Source organism: Megalobrama amblycephala, linkage group LG12 (assembly GCF_018812025.1).
Source record: "Megalobrama amblycephala isolate DHTTF-2021 linkage group LG12, ASM1881202v1, whole genome shotgun sequence".
NCBI classification, from domain to species: domain Eukaryota; kingdom Metazoa; phylum Chordata; class Actinopteri; order Cypriniformes; family Xenocyprididae; genus Megalobrama; species Megalobrama amblycephala.
Genome location: NC_063055.1, coordinates 29,871,405 through 29,884,436, shown reverse-complemented (window position 1 = coordinate 29,884,436; position 13,032 = coordinate 29,871,405). Strand labels below are relative to the sequence as shown.

The following is a 13,032-nucleotide window of genomic DNA, read 5'->3' as shown; positions in this document are numbered from 1 at the left end:
GGCTTTCAACACATCCTTCATTCAGATCACATACCTCCTGTCCACACATCATTGACAAAATACAAACTTGACGTGATAAAGTCTGTGCAATTATGCAAACTACTAGTGAAACGAATGTTTCACTGAATGCACCAGTCACAATCCAAAGGTTTTTTCTGAGTACATCTGAATGGCATAAACAACTGCACTTACTCTGCTCTGCATGCACTAATGGAGAATAAATTCCCTATCAACAAATAACAGAAAATACTCTGATTTGTCCACTTATCCCTGATCGACACAGCTGTGAGGTGGTCTTGGTTTACACAAGATTACTGATTTTTATCTTGTGGTATTGATAAAAAAAACTAAAACGGCTTTTTGTTGGGAAGGCTTCTAGTGTGATATAATTTAATCTGTAAATTCTAAACCGTTTGAATCTGGCTCATGATAGATCCCTCACGTTTTCTCTTCTCTTTAACTCCTTTTTACTACACGATATACAATACACAGAGGGAAAAAAAGGCAATTGGTCTTGACCCCAAATGCATCAGTGACCTCGACTCCGGCCCTTCCAAGACAGTGGTCAATGCAGTGCCACTTCAGTGCACATCAAATGTGAAGAAAATGACAAGCTCATACATAAAGCAAGCTTTAGTTTAAACAAGTTGCCAACTGGGATTTCAGGGAGGGTTTTTTCCTGCATACATTATATAGAGCCTGTGCTATTCTTGCATGCATATTAGTCTTTGAAATCTTTTTGTGTTACATCAGTACTTTAAGATTATGCCACTTTTTCACCACAGTACCTGTATGCATTTCTGCATCATAGTGATGGCACTTGCTGCCATTCAGTATATTCTCTTTTATTAGAAACACTAATATGAGAGACCAGAAACCTGGATATTTTTTTTATGGATTATTAAATGTACACAAAAGGCTGCATATATGCATATAATATAAAAAAAAAAAAAAAAGTTTTTTATGAACAATTTATCATTATTTTGCAATATTTGATCACAAGATTTATAAAATGCACTGTGCACAAAGTGGTGTATATAAAATTTGCATGGTCTCCAATATTAACCATTTTGCTTTAGACCATGAAAATTCGAGGCCCCATTACTCCTACAAAATAAACTAACCTTTTCCTTTTCATTGAGAGACAAAGAATGCTTAAAACTCTTCTTCAATATTGGAAATTACATTTTTAAATGCCATTCCACTGAAAACTGCGTACCTTTTAGCCAAAAAACCCCTCTACTTTTCTTTTTAAGGTCAGCGCAGAGTACAAGGTGGCATAATAAGACATGATGTACTACCGTAACTCATAACTTCTCTAAGCAAACAGGTCCATCATAGTTCGATAAAATGCACTCTATTAAAGGTCTGAGTAAAATGGCTTTTTATCCAGATGTCATCGTTGAAATCATGATGCTAAGAGAAAGAGAAGTGGCATAATTTACAGGCCATTTCTTGTTTGACGTCGCTGTTATTCTTTCAGTCTACTGAAAGATTTTGTTCTTGACATAGGAAGTGTCATATCCATGGGTTTAGAAAACCTTTGAGGAAACGCATAATAGAAATTCAATTAAGATGTTAAAGTCAAACAGTCTTCATTTACACAACACACAACAGCTCTTGAACAAATGAACTCATGGACTTGACGTTCGTTTTTAAAGCGGCTCTCAATTTCAACATTTCTAAGGCACAATGCTGGGTGTAATTAGTTCGATGTGACATAACACATCAAAGGTTTCTGTTCATTATGAGTTTTAATGTCATTTAGCTTTATGGGGTGACAATCTGCCTATAAAGGAAGCTTCAGTGACTTTTGTAATACACATGATTGTGTGCACAATCCTAGCTGGGTTCAGGGATGAACAATATATTGGTAATGTATTTGATTATTCGAGATGATTCGAGTTAATGTATTGTATCAGTTGATATTATAATAGTAGGCTAATTATGCATACTCATTTTCACCTATTTTTTATATTTCACTCTTTCCCCACCAGCCTTTAAAAAAAAAAAAAAGCCAGCATTTTTTATCATTTTCACAAAACTTTTCAAAACTTTATTTAAAAAAAAAAAAAAATGTTTTGTTGTTGTTTTTGTGAATATCTGACCATACAATATATCAAAAGAAAGAACAAAGCCTCTGCTTTGAAAGAAAACAAAGCTTCATGCATTATTTTTATCAACACTTGAATGTGGGTAAGTTTCATGAGAAAAGCAACATTTTGAACACGTTTTTGTCAAAGTCAGATCAAATTCAGAATGATGATCAAACTCTATAACTTGTCCTGAGTCAACATTTCATTTTGTGACATTTGGCATTTTTAATTCATATGCTGTTTAATGTTTTATGATTGCGTTAGCTTATATGTGCATAAGCTGATTATAATGCTTGTTTCTGCATCTGCTTCTTGTTTTTGGATCTGGGGTCTCATTGAAACGGGGCTGGAAACGTGCGTACGCCAGTTCCCACGCAAAGGTTGTGATCTATAAAAAACAAACTTGACGGGAGAATGTGTGCACGTTTAAGCAAACTTTGAACCGTGCGTACGCACATTCTGGAGACAAAGGGAATTGGCGACACAGATGGTGAGCTGAGGGACTGACGGCAGATGAAGGAAAACCACTTTAAATCCTCATTATGAGTCATAATCATAAATACAGTGCATGTTCACAATAACAGTTTAAATAAATAAAAGAATGATTTAAACTCGGATGGAAACTCACGTTTTCATTTTGATATACACATTTACATTAATATTAGCACTTTCACTAATGGCGATAAGCACTGAAATATGAATTCAGATAGTAGATGTGCTATTTTCGATCACTTTTCCTGTGACACGCTGCTTTAATGACAGCGAGGAGCGCTAGGAGCACAATAATTCCTCTTTAAACTAAACTGCAGATGTTATGACAAAATATTTTAGCGAGAACGATGATTAGTAATGCACACTTAACTCTGATATTATGGAAGACACTGCTGGATTCGGTGGTCGAATGGTTCGTTTGAATGATAATATCTTACTGTATAACCGCTCTGCACGGAGGTGTTGATGTCGTGTGAAGGATCTTCAAACAATTACCACTGTATATGAAGGATATCATTTGAGGAAAACGGTAAGATTTGCACGTTTCCTTTTTAAAATACTTCACCGAAGCGCCGAGAAAGACAATTGTATTTACATTGCAATAAATAAGTAGGCCTATCTGTTTCCACTAAAAAATATAGCCTATAAACTTCCTAAAAGATATGTTCACCTTATCAGCAAAACTTCATAAATTTGATTCGAATGGTTTAAAACAATTAAAATACTATTTGGCCAGTGGAAATGAATGAATCAACCAACACTATTCTAAAACCTTTATCTTAAGTATTTAATACAATTTTGTTTTTATGCATATTTTGATATATTTATTCTAAAACAAGAATATTGGATGATTTTTAGCAATGTAATATGGCACAAACCATGTTAATCATGGTGTCACATGGATGGGAATATGTATGGAAATGATATGTAGATGAGGTTATGCATAGTAAAACTAGGCGTCATAAGTGCCATATGTGGTGATTTTGGGGAGGAGACAGGGTGGAGATGCATGTACGCACAATCTTCCGCTGACTGGGATTTATAAAGGGATTTGTGCGCAGGATCTGATTTTCAGATTTTTTTTGTGCGTACGCAGAATCTAGCTTTTGCGCGTACGTACACTTTTAGGATGAAATCTACGCAAAGATTTATAAATGAGACCCCTGGAGATTCTGCACTATTTCAGAAGATGCATAACAGCGCCCCCTACCATACAACAGAGAAACCATGGATTGCCGGAAAATTCCGTCAATGGCAGGGAAGCGTTGTTATAAATGATAGAAAATTCCATCAAAGGTGGGGAAAGTGTTAAATTACTTTCGCTGTCATCTTTAAAAACACAAATAATTTAATAATATGGTTACATGTAATCTTTGCAGATCTAAAAAAAAGAATATCAATTTTCCATACTGTACTGTATAAACAATTCATTTTAAATTGTAGTGTGTTGTTTTTAATTTAGTGTAGTTGTATTACCCATTTATCAGAAAATAAAGCTTATCAGGATCATAATTAAATTTTTTTGTGCTGTATGCAATTTTTGGACTGTACTAAAGCATAAAAATACCATAATATGTTTGCACATATTTAGCAAACATGATAAGTTCACATATTTCTCTGAAAAACAATGCTACAGCCAGTTATTTTACTTTGAAATATGCGTACTATGTCAGAATGTCTGTTTTTGTTTTGGTCTGTGTGATTCTGTCCACTGCCGATTTACCCAATAGCATTCAACACACTGGGTTGCCAGTTGGTGGAAAACACAGCTTATTGCAGCCATGGAACCCGGCGAACGAACTGGGTCAGAGACTGCAGATTCCACCCGACCTAAAAAGCCTCAGCATCCATCTAAAAATCTCTATGAACGGAAGCATATTAAAACGCGGTCAAATCAACTCATCGACTTATCAATCTGGCAACCCGTGTGAGCGTTGAATCTAAAGAGGGGGGGGGGGAACAACTATTTTAAATTTGGACTGCAGTACCCATTTCAACAGCTGTCAATATTATATACTGCACCTTTAAGTATAAATGCATCCCTAATCCATATAAATCTAACTCTCTACACTATTTCAGTTTAATTTAAGAGCCCTCTTTAAAAGCTCATTTATCATTGATCATTGAGTGTGCTGTTCCAGAATGCACATCTCTCCAGCCTAATAATGAAACTATCCACTTCTTTTTCTCACAGTTTAAAACACTAGTCTGAGTAATGTGTGGGCCTGCTGAACATCAAGCTCAAAGACCCGGATAATTCCAAGGTCATTTCAGCACTAACTACTACATGTTCTCATGCAAGACTAGACTGAGGTACAGAGGGAGGAGGAGGAAGGCCAAAGATAGAGAGAGAACAAAATAGAGCAAAAAAAGGAGGTTGAAAGAAGAATACAGAGATAAAATGCAGTCCTTATTAATTTGGAGCTTTGTATTATCATTCTGTCCATCTAACAAGAGGGTCAAATGCCAGCTTAGTCAGAGTACTCTCGGTTTAATGAGGAGAGTAATTTTACAGACTACCGTGACACCTGACCAAGCCCCATAGGCCTCTTTCATAAATAGACACATTTCAATAGTGTTCCAACAAACAAAAATTCAGGTAACTCAAACAACATTTTTAAATGTCAATTGTGACTTGATTACAAGGACACCATGTTGCCCTCCCTCTCTAAATGACGTAGGCTAAATAACATAGACAATGCTTATTTACAAACAGAAAAGATACTGTGCTTAGTTTCTACAATTATGAATGAAAACTGCAAAATTTGAGCATAGCTGTTATTTGTTGTAATACTTCTAGTGGAGCATTTCTCATAACAATGAGATCAAATTCTGCAATTTGTCCAAACTATACACACAGCCTGGCTAAACTCACTAAACTTCTGAATGAACTGCTTCAAATGATGAGTGAATGAAAAGTTTCAGTACCAGAGTAGTGGATACAGTTTGTAGACGGGAAGAGAGAGATAGCCTATTTAAAGGCGTAGTTCACTTAAAAATTACATTTCTGTCATTAAGTACTCACCCTTATGTCGTCCCAAACCCGTAAGACCTTCGTTCATCTTCGGAACACAAATTAAGATATTTTTGATTAAATCCGAGGGTATCTGATCCACACATAGGCAGCAACAACATTGCACATTTTGAAGTCCAGAAATGTTCTAAAGACATCATTCATCATCTACGTGACTACAGTGGTTCAACATTAATATTATGAAGTGACGAGAATACTTTTTGTGCGCAAAAAACAAAACAAAAATAATTATTTTTTTCAACAAATTTATCTGTCCCCTGTCATACCGCTACGCTATTTTCGTTGCAGAGCTTCAGTGTTTACATCCGAAAAAGGGCTTGTATTGGTAAGTATTGGCCGGCTCCTGCGTCAGCATCACACGCATACGTCGTGCTGCACACGTGAACAGTGTCGGCCAATACTGAGCCGCCGTTCGAAATTAAAAACACTGAAGCTCTGCAACGAAAATAGCGTAGCGAATTTATTGAATAAAGTCGTTATTTTTGTATTGTTTTTGCGCACAATATGTAGGCTGTTCTTGTCGCTTCACAATATTAAGGTTGAACCACTGTAGTCACATTGCTGGTTTTAATGTTGTCTTATTACCTTTCTGAACCTCAAAAGGTGCAATGTTGTTGCTGCCTGTGTGGATCAGATACCCTCGGATTTCATCAAAAATATCTTAATTTGTGTTCTGAAGACAAACAAAGGTCTTACAGGTTTGGGATGAAATGAGGGTGAGTAGGGTACAACGGGGATGAAGACGCCTTTGATTTTATTTTCCTCCAAACCACTAGGTGGCACGAAAACGTACCGCAGCACTTTCTAAATATCCGCTTTTCAAAATGCACGTGCAAATTTGTCTGATCTTTGACGCAATCGCGGGCAGCAATGCAAAGTTGATTCTGCTGTAGTTTGATCTAATATTTGATGTTTTTAAAATGTTGTTGATTTAAGAAGCAAATGAGAATCGGTTAAATTAATGTTTGTATTTTCAGACAAAGGTTTTCTTCATGATTTTCAGTTTTGTTCAAGGTAATTCAAGCAACAGTTTTTCAATAACAGAAGAAAATGTAAAAGTATGGTATTTGGGGTAAAAAGCACAGCTGATGTTGGGGCAAAAGGCATAATAATAAACATGGTAAATATCATAGGCCTTTATCAAATTGTGTATCCACCTTAGAGATAATACCCATATTTATAATGAAGCAATCATATAAAAAAAAAAAAAAAAAAAAAAAAAAAATATATATATATATATATATATATATATATATATATATATATATATATATATATATAATCATATCATAATAATAAATTATTATTTATTGTTCCTACTGTAAATCTATATTAAATATTATGGGATCTCCTTCAGTACTTTCAGAATCTTTATTTTTTTAAATAATTTTGTTTCTGTATTTTTTAAATGTATTTTTATATTAACATATTTTAATGACAGTATATTTATTGAACAAAAATGAATTCTTTTATTTATAAAAATAAACATAAAATCGTACAAACTTTGCTAAAGTGATTCTTTTGAACAAGTATTAACAGACATTATTAAAAATGTATTATTTTAGCTAAAGTATACTGTGTGCTTTTTACCCCATGCTGGGGAGCCTCGCCACCTCATACATTTATGAGATTTTTGAACAAAATTAATCACTTTTATTAATTATTTTCACACAAAATCTGTTTCTCCATCAATGTTCAATACAAACATATAGCCTATATTTTTTCTGCAATCATACACTTTGAGAGTAATGAAAAGCATATTTTTCCTAAGGTGTGCCTTTAGCCCCGTTGTACCCTACTTAATGACAGAAATGCAATTTTTGGGTGAAATAACCCTTTAAGGGAGTTCGAATCCCACCAAGTAATTGAAGTCTGACTCTTTCCGCGAATCAGTTCTTTCGAACAGCTCATTTAAAAAAACGATTATTTTTACATCATGGCGTAATTAATTAAAATATTGAGCGAATTCCATTCGAAACTACACAAAGACAAAGCCCCATGTCAAACCAAGCAGTTAAATAGGCCTACCAAATAAATCTTAAAAAACCAAACAAAAAAATACCTTTCACAATGATCCATGAGGATTTGCCACTGCTACATTAGCCTACTTCCTTGAGATGACTTAATTAATGAAGGAAGTTACCGGTGCATTACTGGGTTTAAAAAATGTTATAATTAAATTGATACCATACAGTATATTGGTTTGGCGTGTGGTTTCATACAAGTAGCCTACAGTCAGTCAAATGCTCGGTTCAACTCGCTTGATATCAGTTCACTCAGTTCAAAACTATTTGAGATCTGAAAATGGTGACGATGTCAGAAGGACATTCTCGCTTCAATGAGTGAATTTCAGATTGTCTTGTGTTGTTTGTTTTTTCCTTTAATACCGCTCGGACCGATTCGAGGTTTCATGAACTAATTCAAATGATTCATGCAAAAAGATTCGACTCAGAAGAACGACTCGTTCTCGAATCGGACATCGCTAATCTCCAGCTGCAGCACAAATGGTGTCAGAGTGTTTCCGTGATGTCGCGCTCGTCAAGGTGAGGTTCCAGTTCATGTCACACGTACACAACACAACACATCGAGTTGTGAAACAGATAACTGGCATGTCCCATAGGTGGACGTTTAGATTTAAATGAAATTCACTGTACGATTCAAAGTTAATCTCATTCTACATTAATATGAGGTGCAGATGAAAAAACGCCAGAAGCAATCTCTTTAACTTACCTCTGAGCAGCAATACAATGAAATGAAGAGTATGGAGACGCAACATGTTTGTTCTCGCCCTGTGAGAAACTTCCATCTTACTGGATATCACGGAAGGGCAGTGAAAGCGAAAAGGGATCCCTTTGCGCGCGGAGAGATGATCACAAAATTGCGCGATTAAGTTCCAGTATAGCTCTCGGAGGATATCCAGGCGCATTCATCATAATGTTCTTCAATTCACACAGGGGGTCGGTTTACTTTACTTCAGGTCAAAAAGACTTGTGAGTCCGAACATCCCGTAACGCATTAGATTGGATTTATTGGCTCTGTCAAGGATGCCACTCTGTCTCCTCGTTGCGCGACAGATCCTTCACAAATATTGTGCTTTTCTCACATCCAAAGTATTTTCCCATGCGTCGCTGTATCCAGCTGATCAGTCTGCGGTATTTTGGTATTAAGTAGCAGCGAGTGAATTTAATTCCGTTCCTTGGCTACTTTTGTCTTTCTAGTAAAGTCTAGCGGGTTGGGTGGCGTTTCTGTGGGATTTTTCCCCCTGATGCGCGACGCGTAAAGCAGGATCTGTGTTTCCTCCTCATCCGCTCTCGCATCCTCTAATGCGGAATCATCCTGCACATCCTAAAAGTTGCTCAAGCGCACGATTGCAGCATTTGCGCTTCCCATATCCTCGGTCTCGCTCAGAATAACCTGCAGAGATGAAGAATATTACTTGGCAGTTTTCCCTCCTCAGGATATCGTTCTAGTGTTAGAAAAAAAGACGACACTCTTCTGATATTCATGAACGCCTATCAGAAAACACCCTCAGCAAATGTGTGCATAAATACAAGTGCATGTGGGTTTGAAGAGGTTTTCTGCCCCAGCCTCTCCTCTCCTCTCCTCTCCAGCGCTGAGACTGGCAAGTCCAAACTGAGGTGCAGGGTTAAAGCATCACCTGAGGCACATCATCCACATCAAGGGCTCCCCACCGACTTCTGTGCAAAAAAAGCTTTACTTGAACATCATAGTAGCTATCATAACACAGATTCTTAACAGACTTCAAAACTTAAAACTGCGTTTACAACAGCAGCCTTAAGAAATTTTCCCCTTAGATTGTTTAGGGAAAAAAAGTTGAAGACCCAAATGGAAAAAGTTCTAGGTAGTTTGTGGTAGTCTTTGTTCCCAAATATGTTAGTAAGTAAACATGTAGCATGTGGCATGCCAGAAGTTCATCTACACGGTTTTCATTATAATTATAAGTGACAATAAATATGGTCATTTATAAACAAATCTAATCACTGCAAAGCAACAGCAACCCCTTGTGGGCACAATGTGCCTGTACGTGTGTGGGTAAGGTTTTATCTACATTTAGGAAACCAATTTTCACAGACAAGGCTTAAGCCTTCTCTAGTCTCAGACTAAAATGCATGTTTGAACTGAATTAACTTAATGTGTCAGTGCAATTGTTTTTCCTCAAGATAAACACCAGTATTTTTTTTAATGTAAGGCACATTTATAAAAGCTAATTAAATGTTCTAGTTTAAATAAGACCTATAGTTAATTCAAGCCTTGTCTGTGAAATCAGGCTCATATGTCCAATGAAAAATAATAAAACCTGAAATGACGTAAATGTGGAGACCAGCCAACAGACCGTGAGGAAAATGGCTTAATTAATCCAATAAATGTCTTCATTAAAAAACCTAAAATTGCAAAAATATCTGTGCGAGGGTTAGATTTAGGAGTTATGGAATAGAAACTGTAATTCACTTTAAAAAAAAATTAGAATGACAGAGAAATGTAAGTGTGTGTTCACAAAACAGTAAAAATGAGAAGGCAGACAAACCAATGGAGAGGAAAACAAAGACACAGTTGTGACAGATGATATAAACAGATGACAGGATTATAATGTATGTGTAGTTTATTCTGGAGCAAGCTGCTTACATTTATCCCCTGATGTCTAAATTCTGAAACTAATTTTGCATTCTGGAAGTCATTGCTTTATTTTGTGTGCTATATTTGCTTTGAGTGCTGTTTACAAGGATTGATCAGTTTCATATGCAATGCATATAAGTTTTAGGTTCAGTAGGCCATTGTGGAATGTTTTTGTACTTAGTTTGCATTTCAATACAGGTTTTTATCAGATTCATTGGGTTTGTTATAAAAATCATCCGTCAGGGCTGTCAGATAAAACTGCTGAGAACTGAGATAATGTTCAAGCATCAATCAATCAACTCCTACGCACTTCTCAGTTTCACTACTATGCGGTTAACAAGATTATTGGATATTACACAAAAAAATTCTCTGTTTCTCTGTCTTTAAATCATATAGTACCAAGTAAACAGATGCATTTGCAATAACAGTTGTGTAACCGTTCGATTCATTGAGAACACAAGAGGCAATACAACACATCTGAAACAGACACACTTAATAGATGATTGCCTCAAAAAGGAAGAGAAAGAGAAACAATTGCATATTCGATGAGCTAATCAACAGATTCCTGTCGAACACTCCTTTAGTTGCCACTCTGCCGTTTGTCATAAACCTTCTTGGCAAAATAAAGCACACAGAAGCGGACCGACCTGACAAGATCCCACTTTTCTGCCATCATAGCATCATCACGTCCTTTGAGAACCCTTGAACGGAGGCTAAACGTGGGCTCACACACATTGAGATCAGATTGCATCTATACACATGTCTATCTTATGCTTAATTAAGTTAGCGAGCATCGCGCTTGAATCCTAATGAGAATGCTCTACCACATTACCGAATGATAGAAAAGAAAGCTGGCAGTTGGCCCGATTAGAAGAGAGAGAAGAGAGAAAACGATTGAATACAAAATGCAATTATAATCAGCTGCTTCATCTACAATCAGGCTTTCATGTAAGTCTTTTGCGCCTCCATTTGTTGATGAGGGCCTTTGATGTCTCGCGACTCGCACAACAGATGAGAGGCGGGAAAAGGGGATTGCGGATCAACAGGTTGGGTTAAATGAACAGCAGTGTTATTTACTAAATAGCGTGCTGCAGGATCCCTTGCAACTGAAATGTTTTATGCTAAAGTTGCTTTGACTTCATTAGAGCTGAAATGAACAGGCATCTGAAGTGTGATTGCATTGCTCTCCTGGAAAAAAAAAAAAAAAAAAAAAAAAAAAGCCTAAGCTAAGTTGTTCTTTCAGCCTGGCCATCTGTAAGGTTCCCAAAACCCCTCTGAAACCAGCCAGCAGATCTGACCAGGCTGGGAGACCAGCTAAGACCATCAAATAAGCTTTTGTCACCAGGTTATTGTGATGCGTTGTCTACAAAATCCAGATAAATCAGAAAAAAAGACTTGTGTTGTTTTGTGGGTATTTGTTATTAGTACATAAATGGTGAACACTTGCTAATTAAAGGCAAATGTGTGGTGGCCGAGAGAGCTCACTGCACTGCAACTGAAGAAAACACATGCAAAAAGAAAAACAGCAGCAAATTAGGAAAACATCTTCATCAGTTTAACAACTCATGTGCTGCAATGCAAATACAATCAGGATGTTAAAATAAACAAAAATCTCACCTTTCAGGTCATCGACAACACCACTGACAACTAGACATTGAACAATAAGCAGTTCCAACCAGGTTTGTCACTTGTTGGGGTTCTCATGGAACATTTCTGTACTATTTTGCAGTATATATTTTTTTTCTTTGCATTGTTAGTATTTGCGGCAAGTGTTGTCAAACTGATGAAGATGTTTTCTTAATTTGCTGGTGTTTTCTTCAGTTGCTGTGTGTTGAGCTTTGTGCTGTTTGCAGCACGTCTCTGTATTTGGTTGCGTTTTGAGTATTTGCAGCACGTTTCTGTATTTGTTTGAGTTGTGAGTATTTGCAGCGCATTTCTATATTTGGTTGCATTTTGAGTATTTGCAGCACGTTTCTGTATTTGGTTGCGTTGTGAGTGTTTGCAGTACGTTTCTGTATTTGGTTGCATTGTGAGTGTTTGCAGCACATTTCTATATTTGGTTGCATTTTGAGTATTTGCAGTACGTTTCTATATTTAGTTGTGTTTTGAGTATTTGCAGTACGTTTCTGTATTTGGTTGTGTTGTGAGTGTTTGCAGCACGTTTCTGTATTTGGTTGTGTTTTGAGTATTTGCAGTACGTTTCTATATTTGGTTGTGTTTTGAGTATTTGTAGCACGCTTCTGTGTTTGGTTGCATTGTGAATTTTTGGAGCAAGTTTCTATATTTGGTTGTGTTTTGAGTATTTGCAGCACGCTTCTGTATTTGATTGCATTGTGAGTGTTTGCAGCACGTTTCTGTATTTGGTTGTGTTTTGAGTATTTGCAGTACGTTTCTATATTTGGTTGCGTTTTTAGTATTTGCAGCACGTTTCTGTGTTTGGTTGCATTGTGAATTTTTGAAGCAAGTTTCTATATTTGGTTGTGTTTTGAGTATTTGCAGTATGTTTCTGTATTTGGTTGTGTTTTGAGTATTTACAGTATGTTTCTGTATTTGGTTGTGTTTTGAGTATTTGCAGCACGCTTCTGTGTTTGGTTGCATTGTGAATTTTTGGAGCAAGTTTCTATATTTGGTTGTGTTTTGAGTATTTGCAGCACGCTTCTGTATTTGATTGCATTGTGAGTGTTTGCAGCACGTTTCTATATTTGGTTTGTTTTGAGTTTTTGCAGCACGTTTCTGTATTTGTTTGTGTTGTGAGTATTTGCAGCACGTTTCTGT

General features: G+C 36.4%; 1 protein-coding gene across 1 annotated transcript in view; it reads right to left on the bottom strand.

The window, feature by feature from the left end:
• si:dkeyp-14d3.1 (transmembrane protein 132C) overlaps positions 1-9,313 on the bottom strand; it is a 417,700-nt gene extending 408,387 nt beyond the window's left edge. The window contains 1 exon segment of the mRNA XM_048210503.1: positions 8,353-9,313. Coding sequence (XP_048066460.1) covers positions 8,353-8,548 — 196 coding nt within the window. The 5' untranslated portion in view covers positions 8,549-9,313.
• Positions 9,314-13,032: the final 3,719 nt, after the last annotated feature.